Raw genomic sequence first — 14053 nt, 5'->3', positions numbered from 1 at the left:
AAGAAGATTCTTCCATCGTCCTGAAGTTAAATCACGAAGAAACGTGGCAAATCGAGAGGCAAGACAAAAGCATCTGAGCACTACTCACAGTTCCGAGTTAGAATGAAGCAGCACTGATTGAGCTCGTGGAGAGCAGGGTCACTTGCTGGCCAATGCGAATGCAAAGAGGACCAGGGCATGGTGCTTGTTTCCAGGGTGGCAGAGGACGCAGCAGAAAGGCACTGCTAGGTGCCCTGGGAGCAGGCTGGCCGGGGAGCCCAGGCTGACCAAGGGCACTTGTGGGCACTGTGGGGCATGGGGCACAGTTGCCTTTTATCCTGTGCTGTGTCCCTGCACTGGCATACTCTCACCTGTGGCTTTGGTGGCTAGCCATTCGACTTTCTTCTGCACCCTAAGCTTGAGAGCTTGGAATGGGAGGCTGAGCGGGTGTCGGGGAGGGGTGAGCCAGGTAACTGGGGCAGAGAAGGAACGAGAGTGATGCGTTTCATCCTCTGCCAGGCACCAAGCACCAGTTCCTCAGCTGTGGGAGACAATCACCCTGGGTGCAGTCTAGGGGAAGGGAGCTGGGAGGGGAGTCAGGCAAACCTGACAAATAAAAATGGCAAATGACAAATAAATATGGCAAATAATAGGATATATTGGAGTATATGAGGAAGCCATTTGGTGTAAACCTAATTCGGCCTGACCTTGTCTTTCCAAAAGGGAGCCATTGAGCACGCATTGTATATCTGCTTTAGGTATTCCCTATGGCAAGAACAAAAGCCTCTGAGATAAAGGTGCAACTTCCCTCCCCCTCCCAATGTTGGCATTTCTTTAAGGATTAAGCATCTTTCCTTAGGCTAGAAACTGATTGCTGTGCTCACCTGTGACCACCCAGCTCGAGACAATAGACTTGCCTCCTGCTATGCCCTCTGAGAGAGCAGACCCACTACCTGCTGTGTCCATCAAGCGCTGTGCAGACAGGGCAATCTTGTGACTATTGTGGGAGGGACATTTCAATCATATGTGAAACACCCTGTTTGGGGGTATATAACCACTCTGTACACCTCACTTCTTTGGTGCCCTTTCTTCCTTCGGGAAGAAAGACCCTGGACCATGGTCCTCAGATTTCAGCTCAGAATAAACTCTCCCAAATTTTCATTTATAGATTGGTTATGGATTATTTTCGTCGACAAACCTAAGTAGGCAAGAACATTCTCCACAAGGTAAAAGGTGTGGCTTAAACTGAGAAACATGCCTTCTTCCAGAATTTTCTGGCAAAGACATTGTTGAAAAAAATTATCAATTGATCCTTTAAAAATTGATCCTTTTACAAATAAGAAAATTCTTTTTTGAATAGGAAGGAAACATTTTTAAAAGAATTGTATTCCGTATTATCTGCGGTAGCATAACAAGCGGGTACCCCCATCCCACTGGCGGGAGGCCTGATCGTCCTGGAAACTCTTAACACAGCCCATGTTCTTGTGTCCTTCCACCCAATGCTCCTCCTTATGACAGTCTACCCCAAGGAAAGTATCAAAAGGTCATAAAAATTATCTGGAAAGATACTTCTCACATATTATTGATAACATGGAAAAGTAAAAAAGAAAAAAGGCCTAAATAAGTTCCAACAATAAGAGAAGAGTTGCATAAATTACAATGCAACCACAGGATGGAAGTTAGCCATTAAAACTAAAATTAAAATGTGTAATGACATTGGAAATGCCCACGTTATAATGTTAAGTAAAAATAAAAAGAGAAATACAAATTTACATCTATGATATGACAATAACTTAAAAAGTAGCAAAAAAGGCACTAAAAATCAAAGAAAAAAATGTAATAATGGTTACTGATGTTCTGGGCAAATGCCACATTGTTCTGGGCTGAGCACAGTGACCATAACACAACAGATATTCCTAAGAAGCTGCCCCCATTTCCATTTCTATCTTGTTCATAGCTTTGCTTTTAGTCTTATTCCAGGAAAGGAGCACCTCCCCCGCTTTCATCATAGATCACCTTTGGCCCACGCAGTATTGCTTTTGGCTTCTCTTGCCGATACAATTCCCTGGGAGAATCAGTTAAGAAAATCTGAAAAGCAAATGCCTTTTTATCTTTTCAGGTTCTGAAGTGCTTCAAAGCTGGAAGAGCCCACGTCTTTCTCCCTTCCCTGTTTGAGCTGGAGGCCAGGAGCCTGTGCTGTGCTGCGCGCATCAAGTCCCAAGGCAGCACCTGCACGTGGTCCAGGGCAACGAGACCCCAGGTAGGTGCTCTGGATTCCTGGGTGGAGGGCGCTCCAGTGAAAGCCCCAGCCCCCAAAATCTCCTCTCCTCTGCCTCCACCATCTTTTCTTAGAAATCAATTTGAGTTAATTTAAGAAGCTTCTCTGACAAAATCCGTGCTCGCCTCAGGGCAAGTTCAATTCACGTCACTCAAAGCGTTGTGCGCCTCATTGTACGAATCAGATTAGTACTTTCGGGGCCAGCCATGGCAGGGAAGTAGGGAGCTGACCGGAGCTGGGAGAAATCGTCACTGTGGAGTGGAAGAGCAGCTCTAGCGGGGGCGCTGTGCGCCGAGGAAGTACATGACTCCAGATGGGGGGCTGCAGAGACTGATGACATAGTCCAGGGTCACAGATTTCTCAACTGCAAAGTGCTTCCCAGAGTCGCTGCTGCTGGGGTTGTTGCTGTTTTGTTACACGGGATTATGAGGGCCGCAGAAGGGGCTCCCAAAGGGAAGGGGGAGGAGCCCAGGGTGCCCTTTGCTGAGTCTCCTTCCCGGCAGCTCCCACACCATCACTGGGTGCCCTGCATATGGCAGGCTGACACAGCCAGCCCAGGCCCCAGTTAGGATGAAAGACAGGTCTGCTGGACGGTAACCCCATGCCCTCTCCTCTGAGCGGCCCCACATCTGCATTCCACACCTTCTCTGCCCCCATCCTTGGAATGGAGTCTCTTTCCTAGACACAAGGCCAAGTAGCTGCTCCATTATCAACTCTACCCGACTTGCAGGAGAACAGTGGGTCACACCGAGTGAAGCACAAGCTACAATTGAGACCCTGGCTCCAGGTCGCTGGGTCTACCCCCTGGCCCTCTTAGCTGTCAGTTCCTGCCCGGAGCGGGTAGTCATACGGCTCCCAAAGGATAAGTGGACCTGCAGCTGCCCACTCCTCTCCCCTGTCTTGTCTGCCCCCTCTTCCTGCCCTGGGCTCTCAGGGGAACACAGGCTGTTCATTCAGAAGCACGACAAGCCGTGGGATTGGCTGAGGGGCTAACGAAGCGATCCGAGAGCATCGCTGAATCATGATGCATTATTTATGAACAGAATTTCTTCCAGGATGCTGACTTCCTCCCTACTCTCTCCTCCCTAGAGTTTTAGGAAATGCATCCACTTGTATATGAAGCGTATCTCTGGTGATGTCAAATATAGCATTAGATAGTATTCACAGCCTGCAGAGTGGCTACTAAATTACAATGAGTGGATCTTTTAAAATCTGTTGAATTATACAGGTGGAGTTCAGAGCTTTCCCTGAGGAAAGGGAGGTGCGTTTATCTTAATGCTCCATTCTGAGGTCCACAGGGGCTCATGGAGGCTCACAGGGTCCAGGCAATCCTCTGAATGGGGGAAACGCACACCTCCACAGGGTTTCACATGATCCCCAGGACGCATCCAGGGAGTCCTTCAGCTGAGCTGCTATGCCCCTTTAATCCTGGATGCTCCTGGCCACAGGCTCTGTCCAGGCTGAGGCTGCAGGGCAGAAAGGTCAGGTGACTGCAGTGCCTCGCTCTCAGACAGCGCCCTAGCCTAGGGCACATGCACAGGCAGGCGGCTGGCTGGGGGCTCCGAGCAGCCAGAACCTCTGGACCCCACCTTCGTGTGTGACCTGAAGCCCTGTGATTGCTCTGGGGGATCCTAATGTGGAACAAGGCTGGGCCTGGAGAAGTTGCCTGGTTCACGGCCCTGACCCTATCCAAAGCAGTCTGCCACATCCTTCCCAGACAGACAGCTGCTTCAGCACTCTTAAATATTTCCCTGATTGCCAGGTCATAAATGCATGGTATGAACAGAGTGACATGGAAGATAATGCTGTCCCGATTAGAAGTCATCCTCCCCAGCCACCGGAAGGCCTCTGGAGCGAAGCTGGGTGGCAGCAACATTGGGGTCGTGTCCAGGGGCCGCTAGGAGGGATGTGACGCATGCAGGCTGCAGTCTGTGAGGTGGAGCAGAGTCCGCACAAGTCTATGTGTTGGACTCTGGCTCAGAGTCTGCACAAGTTTATGTGTTGGTGATTTAGAGGTTCCTGGGCCACAACTGGATCTTAAGGAGGGAGCAGGGACTGGCACAGATTTGTAAGGTAGCTTTGGGGCCCAGTTTTGGTTGTCATTCCAGGCTTGTATGCTTTGGTTTTCAAATTCATATTTGCTCTTGGCTTTATTTGCTGGTGCCTACCTGGAACAAATTCCCCTCTTCCCCATTTCTGGAAAACTCCGTCTAATCAGGTATCGGTCTTTTGTGCACATTGGCCTGTTCCTTCAGGCAGAGCATCAGAATCCCCAGAGGGGTAGCAAAAACAGAGACTACTGGGCCCCTCTACAACTTCTAATTCAGCAGGTTCGGGGGAGGTGGCAAGAATTTGCCTTTCTAGAAAGTTCCCAGATGACGCTGATGTTCCTGGTCAGGGCACCCTACTTTGAGAACCCCTGCCTTAGGGGAAGCTGATGAAGGCTCCAGCTACAGAGATGGCTTGACAGTCACAAGGGCAATCACGTTTGCTTCTCAGGGACGGCTCAGGAACGGTTACAGACCAGCTGGAGCGCTCGAGCCTGAGGATGGTGTTGGTGGCTTCTCAGAAAGTTCCTCCTCGTTCTTCTGAGAGAGCGTCTAGAAATGACCCCCTCCAGCCTCCTATGGATGTTAGGGGGCAACTGTCCAGCCAGACACAACTTTAGTTTTTTCCCGTGATAAGCTAAGAACACAGGAGCTGAGAGGATTGCAAGAGAGGTGCTGGATGATGGAGCAGAAGGCCCTTGAGTTAAACTTGACACTCACCTCTCCATTTCCAGTTTACATGAGATACTTAATTCCGTGTTATTTAAGCCTGTTTGAGGTGGGTTTTCCATTTATTGCAGCTAGAAACATCCTAAGTTATACAGAAGCTTTTTCAGGTGAAAACACTAAAATCTTATTGTATTAAAGCAATGTTACAGCTAAGGCAGTGTTTCTTTCCTCTGACTTTTTTACTAATTTTGGCAGGAAGAGTATACTGAAGTTTGGGGTTTCAATCATATTTTGGGGTCTAATATCTGCAGCACGATTTTCTCTTCAGGACAGAAGGTCAGAGAAGGAGGAGAAACAACGACTTCCCAAATGAGAATTAGTAAGGGTCATCTTCTCAAAGTGTGAGTAAAAATAATAATAACAATGTGAATGTCCTCAAATACGGATTTAAAGAACTAGATCACAGTGCTGCTCACCATGCTGGGCTCTCCAGAGTCCTTAGTTACGAGGGCAGATTCCGGGCACTTAGAGCTGCTGCCTGGAATCGTCACCTGAACTCGCTGAAATCGGCGTGATGGGTTCTCAGTCCCTGTCCCCTTCTCTCCTACCATCCTTACTTCTCTAATTAGTGGGGAGCACACACCCCTCAGTGGATGGAGCCCAGTGATCCATCTATCAATCAAGTGACTCAGGGTGTCAGCCTTGTCTCGTCCCTGAGAGTAAGAATCAGGGGAGATTCCACACACATGAGGTCGAGGACAGCTCAGGGTTACAAAGCCAACCATTCGCAGGTGTATTGTGGTCGGTGCGTTCATAATCGCACGGCGGGGTCGACTCCCTCCGACATCCTTCATCACCACATCAGGACCCCACCCTCTGCCCATCAGATCTGAAAAGTGGCTGCTGTGTATGTGCCATAATTCCAACGCAGATGGTGGTGGCCAGAACTGAACTGTGGGTTTTCAGTGGGTAAATCCCAGACAATAGCTATATTATACACCAATTTCTGGTGTACATTCTAGTGACATTTCAAACTCATGTTTATATGTCTTTAATCATTAGTCAAGGAATCAGATGGAGGTTGTAATTGCTAAATTCAGACGTGACCAATACGGGCTGTGTACGTTAGAGATTCTCCTCAAGTCTACAGATTGCTTTTAGTTCCCTATCTGAAAATACCTACACTGCTTCTCTTTTAATGTGGAATTATTTAAAAATCATATTTAATTTTATCAGATGTCAAAAATATACCCTGAAATGCATTACATGTTTTCTTTCGCAGTTTTAAGTGACTGAATCAGTCACACTGTATTCTAAAATTTGGAACAAAATAGCCAACGGTCAGAGATCTGCCTGCTTGGGCAGACGTGCTATAGATGAGCAGTAGGCGCATTGTTTTCTTAGGATAATGGCCAGGAGTCCTTTTCTTTTTAATAGGGGATTTACTGTGACAGTAAAGGTTAACTGCCAACACTGTCCAAGAAGACTGCCTGAATGTGGTGTGTTTGCACACACGTGGTTAATAAAAAGGTATCAGAACAATGAAGATGCTGAAAACCCACTTGTTTTGATTCTCCACTTGATACAAATAAGTTCCCAGATCTCAAAATTTTTGCTCCATGTGCAACTGTGCAAGCCATCATGTTAATGTTAAAATATGTGTACCCTAACTTCCGATTTATAATATCAGTGACAAATAATAAAAAGGACAGGCATGCCATAAAGTTTATGGATGGGGTGATGGCATGCACAATGATGTCTCATAAAGCATGAAGGGGGAGTTATTTGTTCTGTGGATTCATGAAGTAAAACACAGATAGGCTGGCTGGGTGGCTGCGTGCACAGAATTTTTCATAAACATCCCACGGAGCGCCCTGTTGTACAGCAGCCATACATTAATTAGTGCATTCAGAAGACACTGCAATGTGTTCCACGCACCCAAGTGAATCTTCATTTTTCACAGGCAGGGCCTTACTAATTAAAATCAGCTCTGCAATTAAATGTGGAAAATTGTGTTAAACTTTCAAGCGTGGTTAGAAAAAAATGCAATTATTTTAGAGTATTTTATTTTAATGCAAATGAAATTTCTATCAATGTGAAACGGGTAAAAAGGAGGAGTGGGATCCCTATTCCTCTCTCTGTCTTCCTCTCTGTTTCTCCTTTTTTTGTTTTGGATTATAGATGCTCCTCTCAGTTGCACGTTGCCATGCTGCACTATCTTGCTCCCAGTACCTGGCTCTGTGCCAAGGCTTTTAGTGAGCGCTCTCTGTCAAGGCATGAATAATACAGCCCCTAGGCTGTTGGCAGAATCCAAATGAGGCATGCATACATCAGGAAGCAAGCCCTCGACTTCAGCTCCAGAACAAGCTCCTGTGAAGACAGGCAATTATTCACCCGCGGCTGCCGCCATGGCAATCACACCGGTGGGTGCAGAGGTACGTGAAATGGAAAAAAGTCGGAATAAGGAATATGCACAACGGGCCAGAGAGAATCCAATAATTTTCTAATAAAAAAGAAAAACTGCCATTTGGGGCTTTTAATTTTGAAGTTTCCAGATCAATTGATTTGACTCTGAATTTTCTAAATTGGGGAGGGATTAAATATAATACCAATGCCCGTCACCCAGCTTTTGGATGCTTGTTGAGTGTGCAAGACTCTAAAGCTAAATTTCGGGTCAAAGATTTCATCAGAACCCTATGTTCAACAAACAAAAAATTGCAGTGAAGGGTAAATGTAAATGAAATCCATTAAATTCCTGAAATAAACTCACAAAGTTCAGAAAACAGATAGGTGAAGAATGAATCCATGTTAGGGGCTTCCCCTCTCTCTCTCTCTCTCTCTTCTCCTCCATTAAAGGCTTATATAAAAATCACTATTCAGAAAGAAGTAAGTAAATCTAGTTAATTTCAGATGTTCCGGTATGTGTATAACTGTTACAGGGAAGGCTAAAATTCAAGTTCCTCTACATAGTTTAGTATTAATCTTTAATAGATATTAATAAATTCCTATTTCTAATTTGTATTGGGAAAATTAAAAAAAATTCTTAATAACCATAAACTGGCCATTATTTTGGTGATAAATTTAGTCTCTGTAGATATATCCCTTTCTAAACATGAATTTGCACCTCATCTTTAACACAAACAATAATGTGTATCAACATGGCAGAAAAAACATAAACTGTGAATGTAACGCACTAGAATTTTCAACCATAATCAAATGTTCAAAAGCATGTTTTTGCAGAAATGCGTTGACACTCAGCGTTTCAGCTCCTATCTTGCCATCAGTTCGTGTAACATTCTAGATTAATAATGACATCTCTTCATCAGGCAGCTGAACCATGCCAGAACAATTATAGACAAAGAGGGATATGTGTGGTTTCTTTTCACCGTGTCCCCACCCTTCCCTGAGATGTCTGTCTTCCATTTGGGGGCCACTAGAAAGTGCAAGGCCCCGAGGCCCAGCCCTGACGGTCCCATCAGCTCAGGGCTCTGCATTCAGATGCCTGCCCTTGATGGGGTGTTGCTCACACCGCCACAGCCTTGGTACTTCATTCCTCGCCTTGGAGCCTTCCTGCCAACAGACGGACAGGCCAGCAACCTCCTACCATTTTGTGTTTGTGGCTTCCAAACATTCCTGTTTTTCTTTTTTTTCTTTTTAACCACCCATTCACCATCAAAATGCACTTGTTTTTCACCCCTGGAGTTTTAAATGCTTCCAGGTTACATGTCACATGTCTGCTCACACACAGGGGAGGAGGAAACCGAGGGAGGAGAGTGGAGGGAATCCAGAGCATTCCCTCCCGTGAACTTGGGCCTCTAAGAACCAAACTTTGGAAAACTCACTCAGGAGGATTGAAATTAGGTTTTGCATATGCAAAGGAAGCTCTGTGATTGGACCCTCTGTTGGAGAGACATCAATGCCTCTAGCCTCTGTAAGTATCATTAAGAGAAGTCGTGTGCACTTGGAGTCGCTGAGCCACGTGCACAGCTATATGTGAATGAGAGTCAAAAGGAAGAGGCCGGATTTGCTGTGCACAGAAAAGATTGAGTTAGCATTTTGGTTCCTAGTAGGAGAGTTACTTCTGGCCCTGACTGCAAACTCCATGGTGTTTTTGTTATACTTATGTGCTAATAACATAATGCCTCAGGTGGGAAAAATAAAAGTCAGATTCACGTGTCTGGATTCTACTGATGTCTCTGAAGATAAATGTCTGTTATACTGCTTAGTGGGACGAGAGGTCTGGCCCCGGCGGCCTGTATCCATCAGGAAACAGAAATGTTGACTGAGCTCGGATCCCAGCTGGTTGGTGTATGGGAACTCAAACACTTTCATCTTTGGCACCAAGATCAACTCTGAGGAGCTGATGCCACGCTTGTATCAGATAATGGGAATTCTCTCATTTATCTTTCTCATTTTTGCGTTCGCTGCCAGGAGACTCAGAACTAAATGTGAAACTATAGTAACCCTGATGTATCCTGGGTTTCTGGTAAAATTGTTTCTGTTTCTTTTATGTTTTTCCTAATTTATCTCTTTAATTTTTAACTGTGCAGTTGTCCATGTGTTTATCAGCTCCTCAAATTGTTTACGAACTTTCAGCACACATAAATGACCATGAATAGGTTGTCTATTGTTCAAGAATACAATTTTTGAAGCAAGGCAGACCATCAAATAAAGTAAGTACGATAACCTCCCCATTTCAACCAAGATCTGAAGTTGTGAATTCCTTTTCAAATTATGGTCTCCTTTCTCAGCTGTGACCGTGGTTGACTCTCCTCTGTCCTCTCTTCTCGTTTTCTTGCAAACCCACACCCCAGCTCTATCATACCGAAAATAATAAAGAAAGAGGCCATTAGTGTCAGCAGCTGCCATGGAAAGCCAAAAGCCACTGAACCAGTACGGCTAGCCATCAAGGGCCACCACCCTGAAATTGTGATTAATATTTGATTTCTCTAGAAATATTCTTATGTTAAAAATAAAGATTAACTGGTAGGTACCCTTTTATCACTTGGTATCAAATTTCCTAAAATTTTTTATTTATTTCTTTACATCATTGATTCCCCACACCTGCCTCAAATTATTTTTTGCATGTTCAGATAAATAGATACTTCAACATACTAAAATAACGCCTTTTTACTTGGTTATGAACTGATGTGGGATGTGAATACAATGCAATTGTAGCCCTATCAGGAATGCAATCATTGAAAAAATTATTGTTAAAAGAACAAAAGGGTGAGTAATTTCATTAAACTCAAACTGAGGCTGCCACTTGGGTCATATTTGAAGAGGCCTGCTGGGCCCTGGGTCTCAGCAGGGACGCAGAGCAGGGCTCCAGGCTCCCGTGTGTGGTGAGGCGTGTGTGGCACTTACGTGCAAGAACAAGTGTTGGAGGGGAGGAGCTTTTATAGCAGGAAATCCTTTAAAACCAGAAAAAAACAAAGCCAGGTATAATTGAAATATTACAGATGTGAAATAACAAGAGTCGAAAGATGTTAATGTCTACATGAGTTTTATCTACTACAAAGAGCACTTTTTCAGTTTAAGAAATTCGAAAGTGATTCCTTAGTTAAAAAATCATGGATAATATATGGGCATCAAAACACAAAGCTCCGAAAGCCTGCCTTGCTCCCGGAGTGAATCCTCCGAGAGGAGGTGGATCCGGAGACGGAAGTTTTGAATGGTAATTTGATTTCCAGAACAAAGTCCAAAACTCTCTCATTTTAAACTGAGGAAACTGAAGTCCACAAATGTGATGTGATTTGTCCGACGCCCCTTGGCTTGTTAGCGGCAAAGGGGAAACTAGAATCTACGTCTCTACGCTGGGCAATAGTTCTTCTCCCACTCCGACACATTAACTATTTCTGTTAAAATGTCGGGAATTCTAATAGTTACATACAACATGACTCATGGTGAAAATCATGACATTACTGGGGCCAGCCCCAGCGGCCTCATGGTTAAGGTTGGCACTCTGTTTCAGTGGCCCTGGTTCAGTTCCTGGGCATGGACCTATACCACTTATCTGTCAGTGGCTATGCTGTGGTAGCAGCACACATACAAAAAGAGGAAGATTGGCAACAGATGTTAGCTCAAGACAAATCTTCCCTAGCAAAAAAATAAAAATAAAAATAAAAAAATCATGACATTAAGTTAAATTTAAAAATTTGTTGAAAAAATTTCCAATTTGGATGTTTCTGTGAATCCTTTCTAAAATTCCATCTACTTAGCACCTGTAACACTCAGGGTGCTCTGTGCTAACGTCAGCATCCTGTCTCAGAGGTAGGTGGAGGCTGGCCATCTTCAAACCATTCCCAACCTAGGTCTAAGTACCATTTTTCAAGCAGAGAAAGAGACCTCAAAGACAGGTATGCCTCCACATTCATGTCAGGACACTTCAGTCCACAGTGTCATGGAATGTACTTTAGGTAAGAATATGAATGTTTGAAATAATTTTTTGGAAACTTCGTGATTTTTCCTGTAAAACTGTGGTTATGAAATTGTATTCAGCTGACACCTAATTAAAACTTTTTAGCCAAATGTAATAATTTCTTTTAGTAATAGTATGATGAAGTTTAACTATTGACAATCAAGAGATGATTAAGAAAAAAAATCAGATTTCACATGTGCTTTGCTAACTTGTTTTCCCTTGAAAATGTAAACAACGGAGTTTTTATAAATTTTTAGATCAAGAATTTACATATATATTCCTTCATAAAATAACAAATACTTTAAATAAACTACTTATTTAAATTATATAATTCAATAATTTACTCTTTTATACAATAACAGCAATAATATAATAAATTACATATAACATTTTAAATCACAAAATTCCCTTTAAAAAATGACCCTCCTTTCCTTTGGTGCAGAACCAAAGAAGTCTGATAACCATCTCATCATGGATGCTCATTAAAAATTCCCTGCCTTCTTAACTGCTAGCATAGGGATTTGGGGAGTAATTTGTAATTTTTCCCTTGATTTTACTGAAGGACAATCAAAATAATTGCTTGATTTCACCCATAAATTAATGTACAGCTGAAAAGGAAATAAAATGAAAGACAGTCTGGGAAGGTCACCCTGAGGTGCTGCGGGCGCACCTGCTGTGGCATCTGAGCATTGATTGCGTGGGCCTGGCTCCTGAGGGTGTGTTAGGTTGAACAGCCTTAGTCCTAGCAACCAATTTGTGAAAAATTAGCTGAAAATTTATTACAGCCTGTAAACATTTCTAACTCATCATAACCGAAATCTTCCATTGAAAAGCAAAGCTGAATTAATGTCCCAGAGAAGAGAATCCTTATGGAAAGCAAATCGAAGGGCTGGTCGCTGCATGACTCTCAGCCTTGGGTGTGTGACATTCTGCTGTGATGCATTTTTCGCAATAATTACCTAGCCACCTTATCTCCTAGATGTTCTCCATACCCATCTCTCTTACAGAGCTAAATCCCAGTATTTATCCCAGAATAATATAATCATTTAAGGCCTAAAATCTCATTAGCGTGTTGTGTCCTTGATGTTCACCTCCCATTGTAACCTCCCCCTGCAGCTGCCCAGGTGCCAGACTTGGACTTCGTTTCCCAGGAAAAACTGTTAAATAATGGAAGCCGAGTTCCTACAGAAAGATCGGGAAGATCACTCTTAAATTACCCTCTGTGATTTACCATCCTGCAGCTCCCAGAATGAATAAATGGGGAAAGAGAAAGGAGCCTTCTCAATGGGACATGGGAGGTTCTTAGTGAGCTGCAGCGTGCAAGTGGGAAAATGAGTTTAAGGCTGGTCCTAATTTGTGTCATCTTATGTATTATCTTAAATTGTGCCCCATGAGATGGTTAGAATGGCTTCCACTGTGCAACAGACCAAAGACTGAGTTCATGCCAGAAGAGAAAAGGACAGTACCACGCTCACTGTCCCCCAAGAGCACCTACCCACTCATTTCCATCGTTTGGTTTGGGTCCCTGTGCGAGTCATGTTAGACAGTACATTGTGAAAAAACGCAGACATTACCTTCTGTGTCTTGCATATTTGCCACTAACATGACCACTGCCATCACAGCCAGGAGTGGGACAGCTGCAACGGGAAAGAATCAGTTACACAGGTGCTGCGTGCTGCAGGCGGGTTAGACCAAAGCTTCTGTGGCGTCAGGGGGAAGGAGGGCGACACAGACAGACGGAGAGAAACCAAAACACTGAAAGGAGGGAAAATTAGGGGATGCTTTTTATTAGCAAGTCTCAGGGGAATTAATTTCATCAGTGCAGCAAGGCATGAGCAGGCTGCCGATGAATTCGAAAGTACAGTCTACCCATTAAGAAGTATGAATTTTCTAAATTGCTAATGGGGATACATTTTACCCGCAGAGCACTAACCTGAACAGCTCTTGTATGGCTGGTTCCACGGGAACTGCAGAGAGATGGGAAATAGATAAAAATTTATCATCTATCTCAAGTACCCCTGTTCCACAGAACATTCCCGAGAGGGAGGTGTCAAGGCAAGGGTCAGAGTGAACTGTGCAAACAGCTTCTGCAGGATGAAGGTGACCCTGAACGGGGCCTCCAGGGACTCAGGGAGGCGTGGACGTACCTCGAACCCCTTTGGACCGTGTGCGATGACGCTTCTCCTCGGCGTCCACCTCCATCTGGGGATAGATTAGCAGGCGGTCAGTGTGCTTCTCCTGCATGCAAAGGCCAGCAGTGCATGAGCAGTGCGCTGGCACTTTAGTGACAGTGTTTTAATCTGGTTTCCCTCTGTGAAGGGAAACCCTCTACAAGGGGGCGTGGGAGGGAAGTGTCAGGCAATCTAAACGTGTGATTTAAAAATAATAAACCAGACCTTGACCTTGCAGGGGACGCTGCACCAGGAGGCCTCTGCCGTCTGCAATGGGACAGACTTGGATGAAGCTTGAGTGCAACCTATTTACTCTCTTTTAAAGGATTGATCAGGACACATCTGGAGTTGCACTTTGCACCAAGAACATAATAGAACACTGTTAAGTTTGCGAGAAGGTAAATATCTACATATAGTCTGGATTCTCCTTGTAACTGAAAGGTTTGATCTGATCAAGCAGTAAGAGGAGAAGAGTTGGTGTCATAGA

At 44.4% G+C, this 14053-nt stretch overlaps 1 protein-coding gene across 25 annotated transcripts in view; it reads right to left on the bottom strand.

The window, feature by feature from the left end:
* Positions 1-14053, bottom strand: part of MYT1L (myelin transcription factor 1 like) — a 451359-nt gene that overhangs the window by 144008 nt on the left and 293298 nt on the right. For all 25 annotated transcript variants that reach the window (XM_070512674.1, XM_070512676.1, XM_070512678.1 and 22 more), the window contains 3 exons: positions 13543-13597; positions 13329-13362; positions 12970-13032 (listed from right to left, as the gene is read on the bottom strand). In XM_070512674.1, coding sequence (XP_070368775.1) covers positions 12970-13032; positions 13329-13362; positions 13543-13597 — 152 coding nt within the window. The remainder of the gene's footprint in view (positions 1-12969; positions 13033-13328; positions 13363-13542; positions 13598-14053) is intronic.

This window comes from Equus asinus, chromosome 6, assembly GCF_041296235.1.
Source record: "Equus asinus isolate D_3611 breed Donkey chromosome 6, EquAss-T2T_v2, whole genome shotgun sequence".
In the NCBI taxonomy this organism is placed as follows: domain Eukaryota; kingdom Metazoa; phylum Chordata; class Mammalia; order Perissodactyla; family Equidae; genus Equus; species Equus asinus.
Note: the sequence above shows the minus strand (reverse complement) of the source record. Positions and strands in the feature narration are given on the sequence as shown.